Source organism: Trichosurus vulpecula, chromosome 3 (assembly GCF_011100635.1).
Source record: "Trichosurus vulpecula isolate mTriVul1 chromosome 3, mTriVul1.pri, whole genome shotgun sequence".
Classification (NCBI taxonomy): Eukaryota; Metazoa; Chordata; class Mammalia; order Diprotodontia; family Phalangeridae; genus Trichosurus; species Trichosurus vulpecula.
This window is the reverse complement of record NC_050575.1, coordinates 17,738,346-17,753,313: the sequence shown is the minus strand read 5'-3', so window position 1 is coordinate 17,753,313 and position 14,968 is coordinate 17,738,346. Positions and strand designations below refer to the sequence as shown.

Here is a 14,968-nt window from a genome sequence, read left to right as displayed (position 1 = left end):
GATAGGTATTTAAGAGAGGTTTGTTAAATTGAGTTTACTAAAATAGGTTAGAGGATTCTAGTTATTTGTATTTATCACTCTAATTGATAGACTATTAGGTCCTTGAGGGCAGGTACCATAACTCATCTGAACTGTGTTTATAAACCTGTAACCACATTAGGTGCTTAAAAAAATGTTTGTTGACTTTCCTATTATTGAGCAAATACCATCAAGTTTAGCATTTCAAGCTATTACCCCAGGTGGTGAATGCCATGAAATTTTTTTCTATTCAAATTAAACTCAGGGGAAAAAAGTTTTTATTTTTGCAATTCTAAAATAGTACAAATGAAATTCATTTGTTATTATATGTGCTCAGGTTATTAAAGTCCCATTCTAAGAAATTTTACCAGTTGCTTGCATTTCATCCTACTGTTAGGTTTGTAACAATCAACAGTTTAAAACACCTATAACAGCAATCATGTTTTTGGCTCCATAGACAATAATAAAGCCTTTGAAAAATATTTTTGAAAGTCGTTATTTTATTTTGCAATTGTTAAAATGCAAAAAGAAAATGTACTGTGTATTTATTAGATTAAAACAAACTTTTCTTTAATTTGCAGCTGTTTTTCTGATCGAGGCTCTCTAAAAAGTGTAATGCAATCTAATGCTATCACCAAAGATGAGGATGTACAACGGGATCTAGAGAACAGCCTGCAAATTGAAGCATATGAAAGAAGAATACGAAGACTAGAACAAGAAAAGCTGGAATTGAGCAGAAAATTACAAGGTCAGTTGTGGAAATGATTTATAGTCACTACACTGTGGCACGATAGCTTTTGTGATTTATTTCCAAATTAGCCAGAACTTAATTTTATTCTAACATTTTATTCTTATCCCCATTCTCTAAAGAATCCACACAGACTGTACAGTCCTTTCATAGTTCAGCTCGCTCTACGGGAAACTCAAACAGAGATAAAGAAATCAAAAAATTAAATGAGGAAATTGAACGGCTAAAGAACAAAATAGCAGGTATGTGTTTTGGTATTAATGTGTAACACTTTACTTTCTATATTGGAGTGTCAAGTGTTAACCTGCCCAGATTAAGAAAAATTGCATACCAAATTCTCACTTAAAAAAATAAATCAAATGAAAAATATTCTCAATTGTTTAAATTTGGGTGGTGTTTGTCAATAGATTGAAATAGTCTTATCTCCAGTTGCTTTAGTTGTAATAAAATGTAGTTAATTGTAGGCTTGGGAAAGAAAAATTGACTTTCCAAAATATGTGTGTTTCTGTACATGTGTGTGTGTGCGTGCGTGCGTGTGTGCGTGCGTGTGAAGTACTTTATAAAAATTAAAACAGGACACAACAGATAAAGTGAGTAATTATGATCACGTGAATTGACAAGCTTTTTCATGAACAGAGTCAGTGTAGCAACCATAAGGGATGCTTTCAAATCAAAAAAAAAATCCTCACATCAATTGCTTCTTTCTGATAAGGTTTTGAAGGTACATAGGGAACTAACCCAAATGGCCAGCAACTGTTTCCCAGTGGATGAGGGATCAAAGAATATGAACACAGTTCTCAAAAGAAGAATCACAAATTCTCATCAGCCATATGAAAGATTGCTCCAAACCATTAATAATATGTGAAATGCAAATCAAAACAACTCTGAGATTTCACATCTCACTTATTAAATTGGCAAAGATGACTAAAGATTGAAATATTCAAACTTGAAGGAATTCTGGAAAGATAAATACATTTACACATTGTTAGTGGAGCTGTAAATTGTCCCATTCATTCTGGAAAGAAATTCCGGAATTAATGCTGAGACAGTTACTAAAATACTGCCATATCCCCAAGGAGACCAGAGTTAGAAAGAAAAGTCCCATAGATAACCGAAATTTTTATAGCAGCACTTTCTGTATCATCAAAAAGTTAAAAGCAAAATTGATGCCCATCCATTTGAGAATGGCTAAACAAATTGTAGTACATGAATGTAATGAAGCTTTACTGTACCATAATAAATGATGAATAAGATTTCAGAGAAAATTAGAAAGACATAGGAACTTTTCTCAATCGTTATTTTTCTTGGCTACCCTATCCTTGTTCTCTCCTGTCTATTTGATCTTTCTTTATCAGTCTCCTTTGCTGCATCTTCATCCATATCACACCTATCCTGGACTTTCCCTCTTCTCCCTCTGTACTACTTCATTGGGTAATAGCATCAGTTCCCATGGTTTCAGGTATCATCTCTATGCAGATGACTTTCAGATCTCCTTGGTCAGCCATAACTTCTGACCTCCAATCTTGTCTTATCTCTTAGACAGCTTGAGCTGAATGTCCTGTAGACATCGTAAACACAATGTGGCCAAAACTGAATTTGTCAGCTTTCTCCCCCAAACCCTTCTCTCTTCCCAAATTCCCTGTTACTGCTGAGGAAATGACTGAGGACAGACTTGAACTCGGGAAAATGAGTCTTCCTGACTCCAGTCTTGGCACTCTATCCTCTGTGCCACCCAGCTGCCTTGATCCTATGTGTTGCCTATGTTTTAGCCTCCATTTCAAGCAATAGAATGTTCTTCCTCATTCCACCTCCTCCATTCCCTGGTTTCCTTCAAGTCAGCTCAAGTATCACCTTCTCAAGTCGCTGTTCCCCATTCTTCTTAAACTTAATTCACTCTCTCTGAGACTATCACTAGTTTTAATGTCTCTATTTTGTTCGTACATAATTGTTGGCATATTTTGTGTTCTTTATTAGACTGAGAGCAGGAACTGTTTGTTTTTTGCCTTTCTTTCTATCCCCAGCACTTAGCACAGTGCCCGGCATGTAGTAGTGCTTAATAAATGCTAGTTGACCAGCTGACTGTATTCAGCTTTTCATATTTGCCTCTTGGATTTTTACTTAATTTGCCACAACCACCAATGCCTGATTAGCAGTATTCATCATGTAAATTGTATTTGTCTTTGTGCGAGTTGAAAACATACTTATAGATGATCATAGCACTACAGATTTAGACTTGGAAGAGACCACAGAGGTCATCGAGCACAGCCAGGACCCGTATTCAAATTAGGGTCTTTTGATTCCAAATTTAGTGGTCTTCCCACAACACCATGACATCTTTTTTATCTAGGGCAAAATATATTGGGCCCAACTCAAGTCTTACCTACAGAGAGAATAGAAGCCAAAAACTACCTAGCTAAAAGTTTGCAGAAAGGCTATTTGGAATCAGCCTGCCTACTCTGTAATGACTGGGGGAACAAAAGATTGACCATTAGCAGCGTGTAAAAGGGTCCAGAAGGGGGAGAAAGTCAATATTGTCTGTACTCAACTGAAATAACCCTGGACTAAACTAGGATTTTTTTTTTATGTCTCTAAAGTTTGACTTTATCTGTCAAATGGCACATTGAAATGGAAGTCAGGAAGTCATCCTTCTTTTGATCTGGAGATTTCCTCAAGAGACCCCCCCACCCCCACCCCCACCCCCCTCATCTTCCTTCTTCCTACTCTAAAGGGGCAGAGTTGCCCTGGATTAGAGAGCCTCACTATAATCTTCTTTTAATCTGGCCAGCCCTAGATAGGACTTTACCCCAAGCAGTCGTCACACTAGGACATTTTCCTGGCCAGCACAGGCATGTTGTCATTTGTCTTCCCCTCCCTCAGTTTTTCTTAGGGAATAATAATGATCTAATGCTTTTGAAAAGAGTGTGACTATATAATGCAAGTATTAAGCTTTTTTGTTTCATGGATCACTTTGGCAATCTAGTGAAGCCTACAGAACCCTTCTCAGAATAATAATGTTTTTAAATGCATAAGGTAAAATATATAGGATCAAAAAAGAAACCAATTATTGAAATACAGTTATCAAAATTAAAAATAAAACATAACATACCAGTTCATAGATTCAGTTAAGAACTCCTGATCTAGTATCCCGGCTATTGATGTATCCACTAACAACCACTGTTTTGATTCTAAGTAATAGCCAGCCTAGATCCTAAACTCTTTTCCATTGTTGATCAGTTCCTACTTCCTTGTGTATATTTGTGTCAGCCCTATTGCCCCCCAGATCTCTATTTGACTCTACTCTCCCCTTCCTTTGTGAGCTGTAAAAGCTGTATTCTGTTTTTAACAAAATGTCTTTTCCTTTTGGACTTTTTTCTTGGACACTCCATCCATCTGCTTACACTTTCCCCCTTATCGTAACTGAATTCCTGGCCACCTTTTCTACTACTGGATGTAGTATCTTTTCTCATATTGCTAGTCACACTGGACCAGGAGGGATGAGCGTGCTTCTTGCTATTCACTCTCAGTTGCACTGGGGAGTAGCTTCCCCATCACTTCATAGACCTCCATCCTATTGTTTCACCATATCCAGATTCAGACAGTAGTCAGCTGGTATCCCCCAGAGCTTTCCCTCTACACGCTAGTGTCTTCTTCCTTCCCCTCTTGCCCCTCCCCCAGTTACCGTGTATGTATTTTGTATGTACCTATGTGTTGTTTTCTTTCAACAAATTGTAAATTCCTTAACAGCTGGTACTGGTTTCGTTTTTGTGTTTGTATCCTGGATATTTAGACCAGTTGCTGGCACATGGCAGACACTTAAATTGTTGATGGTTTGTAATTACTTCCTTGGAGTGTAAACCAAGGAGTAAAATTCCTGGATCTGAAATTATGAGCAGTTTAGTAACTTTTCTCACATAATTCCAATTTGTTTTCTAGAACATTTGGACCAATTCACAGCTTTATCAGCAGTGAATTATTTTGTTTATCTTCCTATAGCCTTTTGAGCATCGACTTTTTCCATCTTTCACAATCTTTGTCATTTTGATAGGGAGTGAGTTTTAATTTACATTTCCCTAATTATTATTGAATTATGTTTTTTTAAAATATGATTGTGAATTGTTTTTTAATTATTTTGAAAAATGTTCCTATTTTTGACCATATGTCTATTAGGCAGTGAGTTGTCTGGCTTATAACATTTTGTCAGTTATCTATAGATTTTGGATGTCAGACTTTTCTCAGAGTTATATGACAGTTTTTTTCATTAATCATGTTTTTCCTTTTAGCTGCATTGATTGTCTAGAAGCTTTAAAATCAAAATTGTTCGTCTTTTATAATCTCTTCTGTTCTTTGTCCAAACCTGAATTTTTTCCTTAATCTCAGTCATAAAAGATACGGACTTACATTCTTTTCTAATTGTTTATGGCATAGCTTTTTGTATTTTGATTGCTTGTCCATTTGGAATTTATCATGATAATCAGGTGTTAGTCTAAGTCAGTTTTTTGCAAGCTGTTTTTTTTTCTCAATAGTCTGTCATATTGTGCTTACTGCTACCTCTCTTGCCCTGTTTTGAGCACTGGACAGACAGGAGGAACTCAGCAAATGTTCTGACTGATGCACTATTCAAACAGGGCAAAGAGTACTTTGCATATATTTTCAGTATCTTTACTTATTAGGCTGGTTTAGATGCAAAAGAATGGACATGTGGATTTCCACATGATTATACTGATATAAGAAGTCTTTATTTTAATTGATCCTCTTAGATAAGGTTACTTATTTGCATTTATATACCTTTGTATTTTGTCATTGGTCCTTCATTCTCAAAAGGGACCATGATATCAGGGAGATGATACTGTGACTTTCAAGTGAATTGGATTTAAGTGAGGGAGGTCTGTGCAAAGTGACCAGCCTCATTTTCTCCTCCAGAGCCATCTGGGTCCAGTGACCAGATATAGATCAGGAGAACTGGAGATGGCTCCATACCTTTCTATTTATTTAGAACACGACTGACATGCTAGCAGCCTTTCTAGTCTGAAAAATTTAGACTGTGAGCAAGGATTTGACCTGTTAAGTCCAATAAAGATGATTGGGAATAGGGAACTAATAAAATTATAAAATTTATTATAAATAACTCATTTAAATACAGATTTACATGTACTCCTGTCTGTAGATACTTGTGTATTTATGAATGGGTATACACATGTTGTTCAGTCTATGTAAAGGAACACAAAATTGATTTTAACTTTTGTCCAGATTCCAATAGGTTGGAGCGACGACTTGAGGATGCAGTAACACTTCGCCAGGAGCATGAAGATTCCACACACAGACTGAAGGCCCTCGAAAAGCAGCTCCGAGTGCTGCGGCAAGAAAAGGAGGATATGCAGAAGGTAGGTAGGCTTCTATCTCTTAGGGAAGGAGGCACAAACCCATTCTAAACCCATTTGAAAAGTGATTAATTTACATACCTACTTAGTGGCATGCTCTTTAGAAATGATTTCCATCATAACTAAGTATTTGACCCCTACTTTCAAGTTATTCTCAGCATAGCTGCTCACCTGAAAAAGCAGCTCTCCATTTGAGTTCATTTAACGCTATCACAAAAAAAAAATCATTTTCTAATAATGACGGGAAATCCATAAATGTTAGCGAGCCAAATAAGTTTAGTGTGTGGATATGCAAAGGATCTATGCTTTCATCAACATGGGCAATTCCAGAATTAGCAGTATTTTCCACCAATCTGAAGACAACCTGTCTGTGACTTTGTAGTTAAATTCTACAGACTTGCTCAAGGCATTGAGAGATTAAGTGACTCTCTCAAGGTCACATAGCAAATGACAGAGGTAGGTGTGTTTTCCCTGTCCCATGCTATCTCTTTGTATCTGTCTATCTAAGTCATCCTGTCTTTTAGCTCAGTAATTATTTTAAAGTAATATGTTGTTACTGTGCTTAGGCTTCATTTCTAAGTTCTAGTAGGGATTCAGAATTCTCCCATGGCTATATTGGAACTTCAAGGTTTATGTAGAGCTACAACTTGCTTTTGTCCACATTTGTTACACAAAGCCTGACTTCACCTTTGTGAATTTGTCTTCATTGTAGAAGTAGAAGTAAGCTTATTCCAACAAGTTATCTGCTAAGTTTGTTTTTACTTCAACTACATTATTCAGTTCTTTTGCCATAGTAATTATGATAGATTATGTACCTTGTAGGTCAGATGCGTCAAATTCATGATCCTTAGGCCTCAACCAAAGCTCCTGCAGAGGAAACCAGATTAAAATATAATTGGGAAATAGTTAACAAAAATAAATAAAAATACAATACAGTATAAATAATGTTAAATTTGTGGTTTTCTAAGTTAATATGTGGATTGCAGGGATCTGTTTCTATTTGAGCTTGATGCTTCTGTTACAGATGATTGTTTGATTGCACCATTAATTTTAAATTATTCCATAGTATGATAAATGTTGAATGCTTTGACAAACTTCCATAGAAATTTTAGTGGTTGAAGCTCCTATAGCAAAGAAAAAAAAATCCATCTTTTTTCTCCCTTTGAAACAAAGAAGATACATATTTTTTAACCCATAAAATTCTAATCAAATTTAATTTTGAAGTAATGCTCATATTTGATGTTATAAATTTTGCATCTTTATTCAGTTTAAATTCTAATGCACATGTCATTTCATTGACCCTTGATCCTTCCTATTTCCTTATGGTCTCTCCAGTCACCCTATGACCGTCTTGTGACTTGCTTCCTTATTAGTCAGTCAAGAATTTATTAAGTAACTACTATGTGCCAGACACTGCACTAGGTACATAGAAGTATAAAGACAATAAAGAAACAGTTTTTGCACTTAAGAAATTTTTATTCCACTGTGGTATACAACATGTACATGTGTAACTATATGCAACATAAAAACAAGGTAATTTGGGGGAAGAGGCATTACTATCTGTGAGGCTCAAGGAAGGCCTCATAAGTAGGTGACACTTGAGTTGATCTTTAAAAGGAGACTAGGAATTCTAAGAGGTAGAAGTGAGGAGGGTGTGTATTCCGGGCACATCAATAAGGACTCCCTGTTCAGAACTACAGAGATGAGATAAAATGTCATACATTCAGAATAGCAAGTAACCCGTTTGGCTAGATTGTAGAGTGCGTAAAGGGGGATAGTTTGTAATAATTCTGGAAAGATTGGCTGGATCAGTATAGGGAAGGGCTTTAAGTGTCAAACATAGGAGTTTGTATTTGATCCTATAGGCATTAGGAAGCACTGGAGCTTTTCGAGCAGAGGAATGACCCAGTCAGATATGTGCTTTAGAAATATCGCTTAAACAGGTTAGTGGTGGACAGATTTGCAAAAGGAGATATTAGAGATCAGTATGGAAGCTATGGTAGGATTCTCATTGAGAGGTGATGAAGACTTGAATTAGGCTGGGGGACATGAGTGAAGAGGAGGTGGGGCAGGTTGACACCTTTTGCAATTTAGAGATTTTGTAAATGAATTTTGTATATTATTGTTTTCTTTTAGCAATTGGTTGAGGCTTCAGAAAGATTAAAATCTCAAACCAAAGAACTCAAAGATGCCCATCAACAGAGAAAGTTGGCCATGCAGGAGTTTTCAGAGCTCAATGAGCGGATGGCAGACCTCCGGTCACAAAAGCAGAAGATATCTCGACAGCTTCGTGACAAAGAAGAGGAAGTGGAAGTAATCATGCAGAAAATTGATTCAATGAGACAAGAAATCCGTAAATCTGAGAAAGCCAGAAAGGAGGTAACGTGGCATGTCTTTAAATATCTATTGTCTCTAATCAACCGTGATCAATCAGTGTATTCTCAAAACATTCTTTTTTAAAAATGGAATGCATACATAGTTTTAAATAGTGTCTTAAGTTTTATTTGAAACCAAACACCTTGGTTTGCCAAAGTAAAAAGTATTTATGTGTATATATACGCATACACATACACATGTAACACACACATACATTATATAGCTTCCATCAAAATTTTCTTTTTTGAAGCTCTTATTACAATAGTTCCTATATATGAAATTTTTTTAAACATTTCGTTATAGAATCGGGGAGATTAGTGTTGGAAAGAGATTTTAGAGTTTATTTATTCCAGCTTCATAGCTTTCACAGAATCCTAGGAAGTTCAAGTTAGAAAGAACTTTAGAGATTATTTCTAGCCAAGTCCTTTTGATGAGGAAATAGAGGTAAGCTGACCGCCTCTGTGGTCCCATAGCTGGTTTGTTGCAGAAGCAGGACTCAAACCCAGCACTTTGGATTCCACATTCATAATGCTCTTTCCATATGCCACAGTGCTGCTCAGTTGAAGAAATTGAGGTCCAGAGAAGGGGACATAACTTGCCCAAAATCGCATAGTAAATTCATGGTAAAGCTGAGGCCAGTCCAGTGTTCTTTACACTAGATCATAATGCCTTTTAAAAAAAACTTAAATAGAACACACTTTAGTATGTAGCAAAAATACTTACTTGCCAGTAAAGTATGCCAGAGCTGTATAAAAGGAAGATGGAGAAAACTAGAATAATAAATGTATATTCCTGCCATTTGGTTCCTGTAGTTATTCTGCATTGTTGTAAATATGAAGATAATAATCGGTGCTTCTGTTTCCTGAAGATAAGTCTTAAGGTTCAAAGTGAATTATTTTATCTTTGTTATGCTAAATTGTAACACATTTGCAAATCATTTCAATTTTTATGTTTAGTGTCTTTCCCAACCAAACATTGTAATCTTTTTGTGAAATTCACTTGCACTTTCTTTTAAATGCTTTTATGTCTCAGTATTTACCTCATAATCTCTTGTTCTTTACCTCAAAAGCTCTTGTTTACTTTACATTCATACAGTTTTATTGTAATCTAATGAACTTTGGAGAATCATCCACCTTGTACCTTTGACCTTCAGTTAAGAATCAGTGTTCTTATAGGGCAAATGGTTGTTTTCCTTATTTGTCATTTTTCCGTAGAAACTTCAGATGTAAATCATTGACTTAAGTTAGAATCTTTGTTTTACTTCAGATAAGCCATTCCTGGTAGGCCACAAAGCTACTTCTCAGTCTTTGGCTAGGGTAGGAGGTAGAATGATCTTCAGGATTTTAGTTGTCTTTGGTTTCCCTTGGGAGAGAGAATGAATTGGTGTAATAACCATTACTTTATAATAAATAAATATCAAGCCTCTTTCTCCTTTGTTAGCTGGAATCTCGACTTGAAGATGCAATTGCAGAAGCATCAAAGGAACGCAAGCTTCGTGAACATAGTGAGAGCTTCTCTAAGCAAGTGGAAAGTGAACTGGAGGCCCTTAAGGTGACGGTGGTTGTTTTTAAATAGAAATAAGAGTAGAATAAAATAAATAACTGGATCTGCCATTGTACATTACGTAGAATTCAGGGACATATTAGTGCATTTGCAGGGATCCACAAGGTATTTGTGGTAGATAGGTGCTTTGGAAGATATGAAGAAATAGAAGACACGATCCTTGCCTTCATTCATGTTATAAATATACTCATGTTGTCTAGGAATAAATGGTATTCATTGGGAAGCCAGGAACGTTTTAATTATATCTTACATTTATTCGCTCTGAATAAATGAGTATGTCCCCTGAACAGAGTAAGGGGAGCACAAGGACTCAGAGGGACGGCAGTCTTTTTATTGATTCTGAATTCAAATCTCCCGCTAGGCTCTGCATTGGCCAGATTCAACCCCCTGACTGCCTACGTCAGGCCCTCCTCAAATGGCTCGTTAAGCATACAGACAAGCCTCTAACCTTTGGACCCAAGGCCTGGTCTCTGCTAGATCACAGCTCTGATTAGAACTGGTTCTAATCAGTCACCTGACTTAAAGCTGGGGGGAGAGGAGGGATACGTTCAACTCTGTGGAAACAGAACTGCTTCCACCATTTCTCACAATTTGTTGCATAGGATATAAATAGTCAGCCCATCTGTTTGTTAATCCTTTTAATTCATATTTTTATATAAAATTGTATTTTATAATTTCTGTTTTAATTTGCTATCAGAACATTTTAATTTAGTTTATATTAAACTGTATTAAGTTTAAAACTAATGCTGTGTTACCCTAAATATTCAATTCTTGGCAGTGAAGGAGAGGCTAGCCTGATCATTGCTTTGGTGGAGGGCTAGGAGTTAGTGATTGGCCATTAGATTGTGTGCACTAAATAGTTTAGTTGATGAGAGTGTGGGACTGAGGCCGGGGTGGAGATTTGATATTTGCAAGAGCCCTTTTAGCTTTACATTTAGGAAAAACACTTACATAGTCACAGACTTTACCCTTAAACTTATAGAATCTGAGAGTCTAAAATGATCCCATAGGTCATCTAATACAATACCTTACCTGAAATATGAATTTACTCCTAGCTATATGTCAGTGGAGGACCACATGAGAAGGAATTGACCGTTCAGTGCAAATGTTTGGAAAAACAATTTAGAGCCCATGCTGCAGTATGATAGTTCAGGATCCCAGTGGTCCTATAACACAGCACAGGACTAAGAGTGCTTCAGAGTCCATTAAAATAAAAAAGATTTTTCTCTTGGGGAGAGAAGGGTACCAAGAACACCTTTAAATTTATATCATCATAATAACTGACATTTATATCATGCTTTAAGGTATACATTATCTCATTTGAATAAATAGAAAAGCGTTTAAGTACTTACTTTGTGCTTAGCATTGTACTAAGCTTTGGGGATACAACTATCAAAAGCAAGATAGTCCCTGTCCCCAAGGACATTATATTCTGAATGGGGAAGAAAACACACACAGGAGAATGGTAGCCCTGGAAGACAACTTTAAATGAATTTGGGGAATAGCAAACTGGAGCTGGTTAGCAGATGGTGAGGGGAGTAGTAGTCACCGTATTTATTATCACCATTTTGCAAAGAAAGTCTCACAAAAGAAGATGAGTCTTAGAGAGTTTGAGACTTACCTGCGGTCACTTGTGTGTTATATGTGGAACAACCATGTATTACCTAATTCTAGCTCTCTTTCTGCTACACCATGCAGCCTCTTTTTAATTTTCTGACGTCTTAACCATTATCTCCAGGTAAAGCAAGGAGTCCGTGGATCAGGTGTTGCTTTAGAACATCAGCAGGAAATTTCCAAAATAAAATCTGAACTTGAGAAGAAAGTTTTGTTTTATGAAGAGGAACTGGTCAGGCGAGAGGCCTCTCATGTCCTAGAAGTTAAAAATGTGAAAAAGGAAGTGCACGATTCAGAAAGCCATCAGTTAGCACTTCAGAAAGAGATCTTAATGTTAAAAGATAAATTGGAAAAGTCAAAACGGGAAAGGTAAGTCTCTATGTTCTTTTAAGAAATGTGCCTACAGCTCACTGTGCTGACTCTGAATAACATTGATTTATTTAATGTGGAAAATGCTACGGTTACTAAAAAAGGGGGATACGTTCATTGACGTTGAAGTTCTAAGCTTTTTCATGTTTTCCCTTCTTTGCCTTCTTAGGCATAATGAGATGGAGGAGGCAGTAGGGACCGTAAAGGATAAATATGAGCGAGAAAGAGCAATGCTGTTTGAAGAGAACAAGAAATTGACAACTGAAACTGAAAGGGTAATGAAAGATTTATGATGGTTACTTTTCATGAATGTTTTAGTTTTCTAATATTTTTGAAGCTTGTTATTGTTTTAATGGTACTGATTTTTAGAATCAAGTGACCATGTGATGGAGCCTTTTAAAGGGGACGTTTTCAATATATGAGGAACTATTCTAGTTTAACTTAAAAAGAATTCAGCCAATCAAAGCATTCAATTTTGAATTAGAAAATAAAAATGGTTTAGCATTATTTGGGAAGTTTTAATAATGAAAATTAAGGGAAGAATTATTTTAAATTTTAGTTCAGTTGTTGCAGAAAAAGCCATCTTATTAGTATTGAACCTATGTTCGTATCACATCAATTTGATTAATTTTATAGTAAAAATAATTTCATTTCAGCTTTGTGCATTTGTGGATAAACTGACAGCTCAAAACAGGCAACTAGAAGATGAACTTCAAGATTTGGCAGCTAAGAAGGATTCAGTTGCCCATTGGGAAGCTCAGATTGCAGAAATTATTCAGTGGTATGTGCTAACTCAAGATCCCCTAGATATCTAAACAATGGTCAAACATTAAAAAAAAAAATTACAGTATCTTGACGAATATGAGCACTTGACTTGGAGTCACAAGTTCTGGGTTTCAGTCTCACCTCTAACCCTTACTAGCCGTGTGACAGTGGAGGGAAGGAGGGAGACAAGTACTCTTATTATATACTAGGTGCTAAGCTCTAGGGATACAAATAGAAGCAGAAAGATAGACAGTCTGCCCTCACAGAGCTTACATTCTAATGGGGAAAAACAACATATGAGAGGAAGCTAAAAGGTGGGGAGAGGGGGGAAGGAAAGATTGAAGATTTTGAAATCTAGATAATAAAGAACAAAGCCTGGAGGCAGGCCTGGGCCTCTGCCTTGGAGGTCCCAGGAGGAATTCATTGTTGGAAGAAAGAAAATAGACTGACAGAGGGATACTCCAGGTTGAGAAGGCCACAGGGGGTAGTTGGATGTTTCAAGATGAAGAGATCCCAGGTGGGGAGTGAAGCGGGGCGGGCAGGGGGCGGATTTCCAGAATAAGTCAGCAGTTCAGGCATGAAAGTCTGGAGCAAAGCTGAAAGAGGAATAAAGGCAATGGGCAAGTCACTTTACCTCTTGGTGCTTTGGTTTCCTCTTCTGAAAAATTGGGATAATAGTACTTGTACGACCTTCCTTAAAGGGCTCAATTAAGGAAAGATCTACTAAATGCCTACTTTGTGCAAAGCTTAGAGAAGACTTTGTCCCTGCCCTCCTAGAGTAAGAGACTAGCATTTGAAAACCTTGTTCCAAGCCATTTTTTCCCAGGCTTATTTTGCATTACAAATTGGGTTTGCCTGTTGCCCACACACAGTACTGTTTCTCTTAACTCTGTGCCTTTGATTTACTATCCCCTGTACTTGGAATACAGACCCTCTTCATTTTCCTCTTGTAGATTTCTTAATTTCCTTCAGCTTAAGTTCTGCTTTCTGCATGAAGCTTTTTGATGCCTTCAGCTGCTTTATCATCAAAATTATCTTTCATTTGCTTTGTATATTCTTCTATGTGTACATGTTGTCTTCCTTGTAGAATGTAAGTTCCTTAAGGACAGAGACTATTTCATTTGTCTTTGTGTCTTCAGTACTCATTATATAGGGATGAGGACTAAAGCCTGTGATTTCTTTGTTTATAGGGAACTCACTCAGAATGTGATAGAGGTAGGACTTGAACTCAGATCTTCCTGGATTCAAGGCCGATGCTTTATCCACTATCCCATGTTGCCTTTCATCTTGTACATAGAAAGTACTTACTTTAGACTAATACATAATAGGTGCATAAAGGGAGGTACAAACTAAGTGCTATGTGTCAACTCCAGGGCCGAAAACATCATTATTGACTAGGAATATTAGGGAAGGTATCTTTACAGAAGTGGTATCTGAGTCCGGCTTAGGGGTGAAATTTTTCATTTTGTTTTTTTTTCATTGTATCCGAAGTGGCTAATACAATACTTAGCATATAGTAGTTGCTTAATAAATGCTTAGTGAATTAGATTGGATTGGAATTCTGTAGGCAGAGGGGGATTCTAGATGCAGGAAACCACATGGAGAAAGGTAAAATGGTACCAGCTTGTTTGTTTAAGTTCTTGAATGTAATTTAAAGGAACGAATTTTATCCATTAGGTGGTATGGTTTTGAGGAGTATTTTGACATGAATAGAGATTTGTGATTAGTCAGGCAGTTGTGTGAAAGATGCTTTAAATGGAGGGAAAGTGCGATGGTAAAAGGTCCTTTTAGAATCTGTGACAACCTAGATAGGTGGTAATGAATGCCTCGTGCTAGGTAGGTTAGTGAGGCAGGAATGGATGGGACAAATGTTAGGAGTGTGAAAACATCAGTTCTTAACAATGAATTATATATGCAATATGAAGGAGACAGAAGGGTCAGAGATTACAGAAAAGTTTCATATATGAGAAAGATGATAAATGACTAGAATCACTGAAAATAGTGGTCAGAAGGAGCTGAAGATTTGGGTGACAACATAAGCTATCTCTTGAGTTTAAGGTATTGAGCGGGGCGGGTAAGGAAGAGAATAAGCATTTAAATAGCACCTACTGTATGCCAGTCACTGTGTTAAATGCTT

The 14,968-nt window shown here is 36.7% G+C and overlaps 1 protein-coding gene across 1 annotated transcript in view; it reads left to right on the top strand.

Annotated features, from left to right (window-relative positions):
- Window positions 1–14,968, top strand: part of CDC42BPB (CDC42 binding protein kinase beta) — a 172,787-nt gene that overhangs the window by 100,578 nt on the left and 57,241 nt on the right. Inside the window, exons 10-17 of the mRNA XM_036752011.1 lie at window positions 600–766; window positions 889–1,008; window positions 6,014–6,147; window positions 8,281–8,523; window positions 9,961–10,071; window positions 11,822–12,066; window positions 12,236–12,341; window positions 12,723–12,847. Of these exons, the coding sequence (XP_036607906.1) occupies window positions 600–766; window positions 889–1,008; window positions 6,014–6,147; window positions 8,281–8,523; window positions 9,961–10,071; window positions 11,822–12,066; window positions 12,236–12,341; window positions 12,723–12,847 (1,251 nt within the window). The remainder of the gene's footprint in view (window positions 1–599; window positions 767–888; window positions 1,009–6,013; window positions 6,148–8,280; window positions 8,524–9,960; window positions 10,072–11,821; window positions 12,067–12,235; window positions 12,342–12,722; window positions 12,848–14,968) is intronic.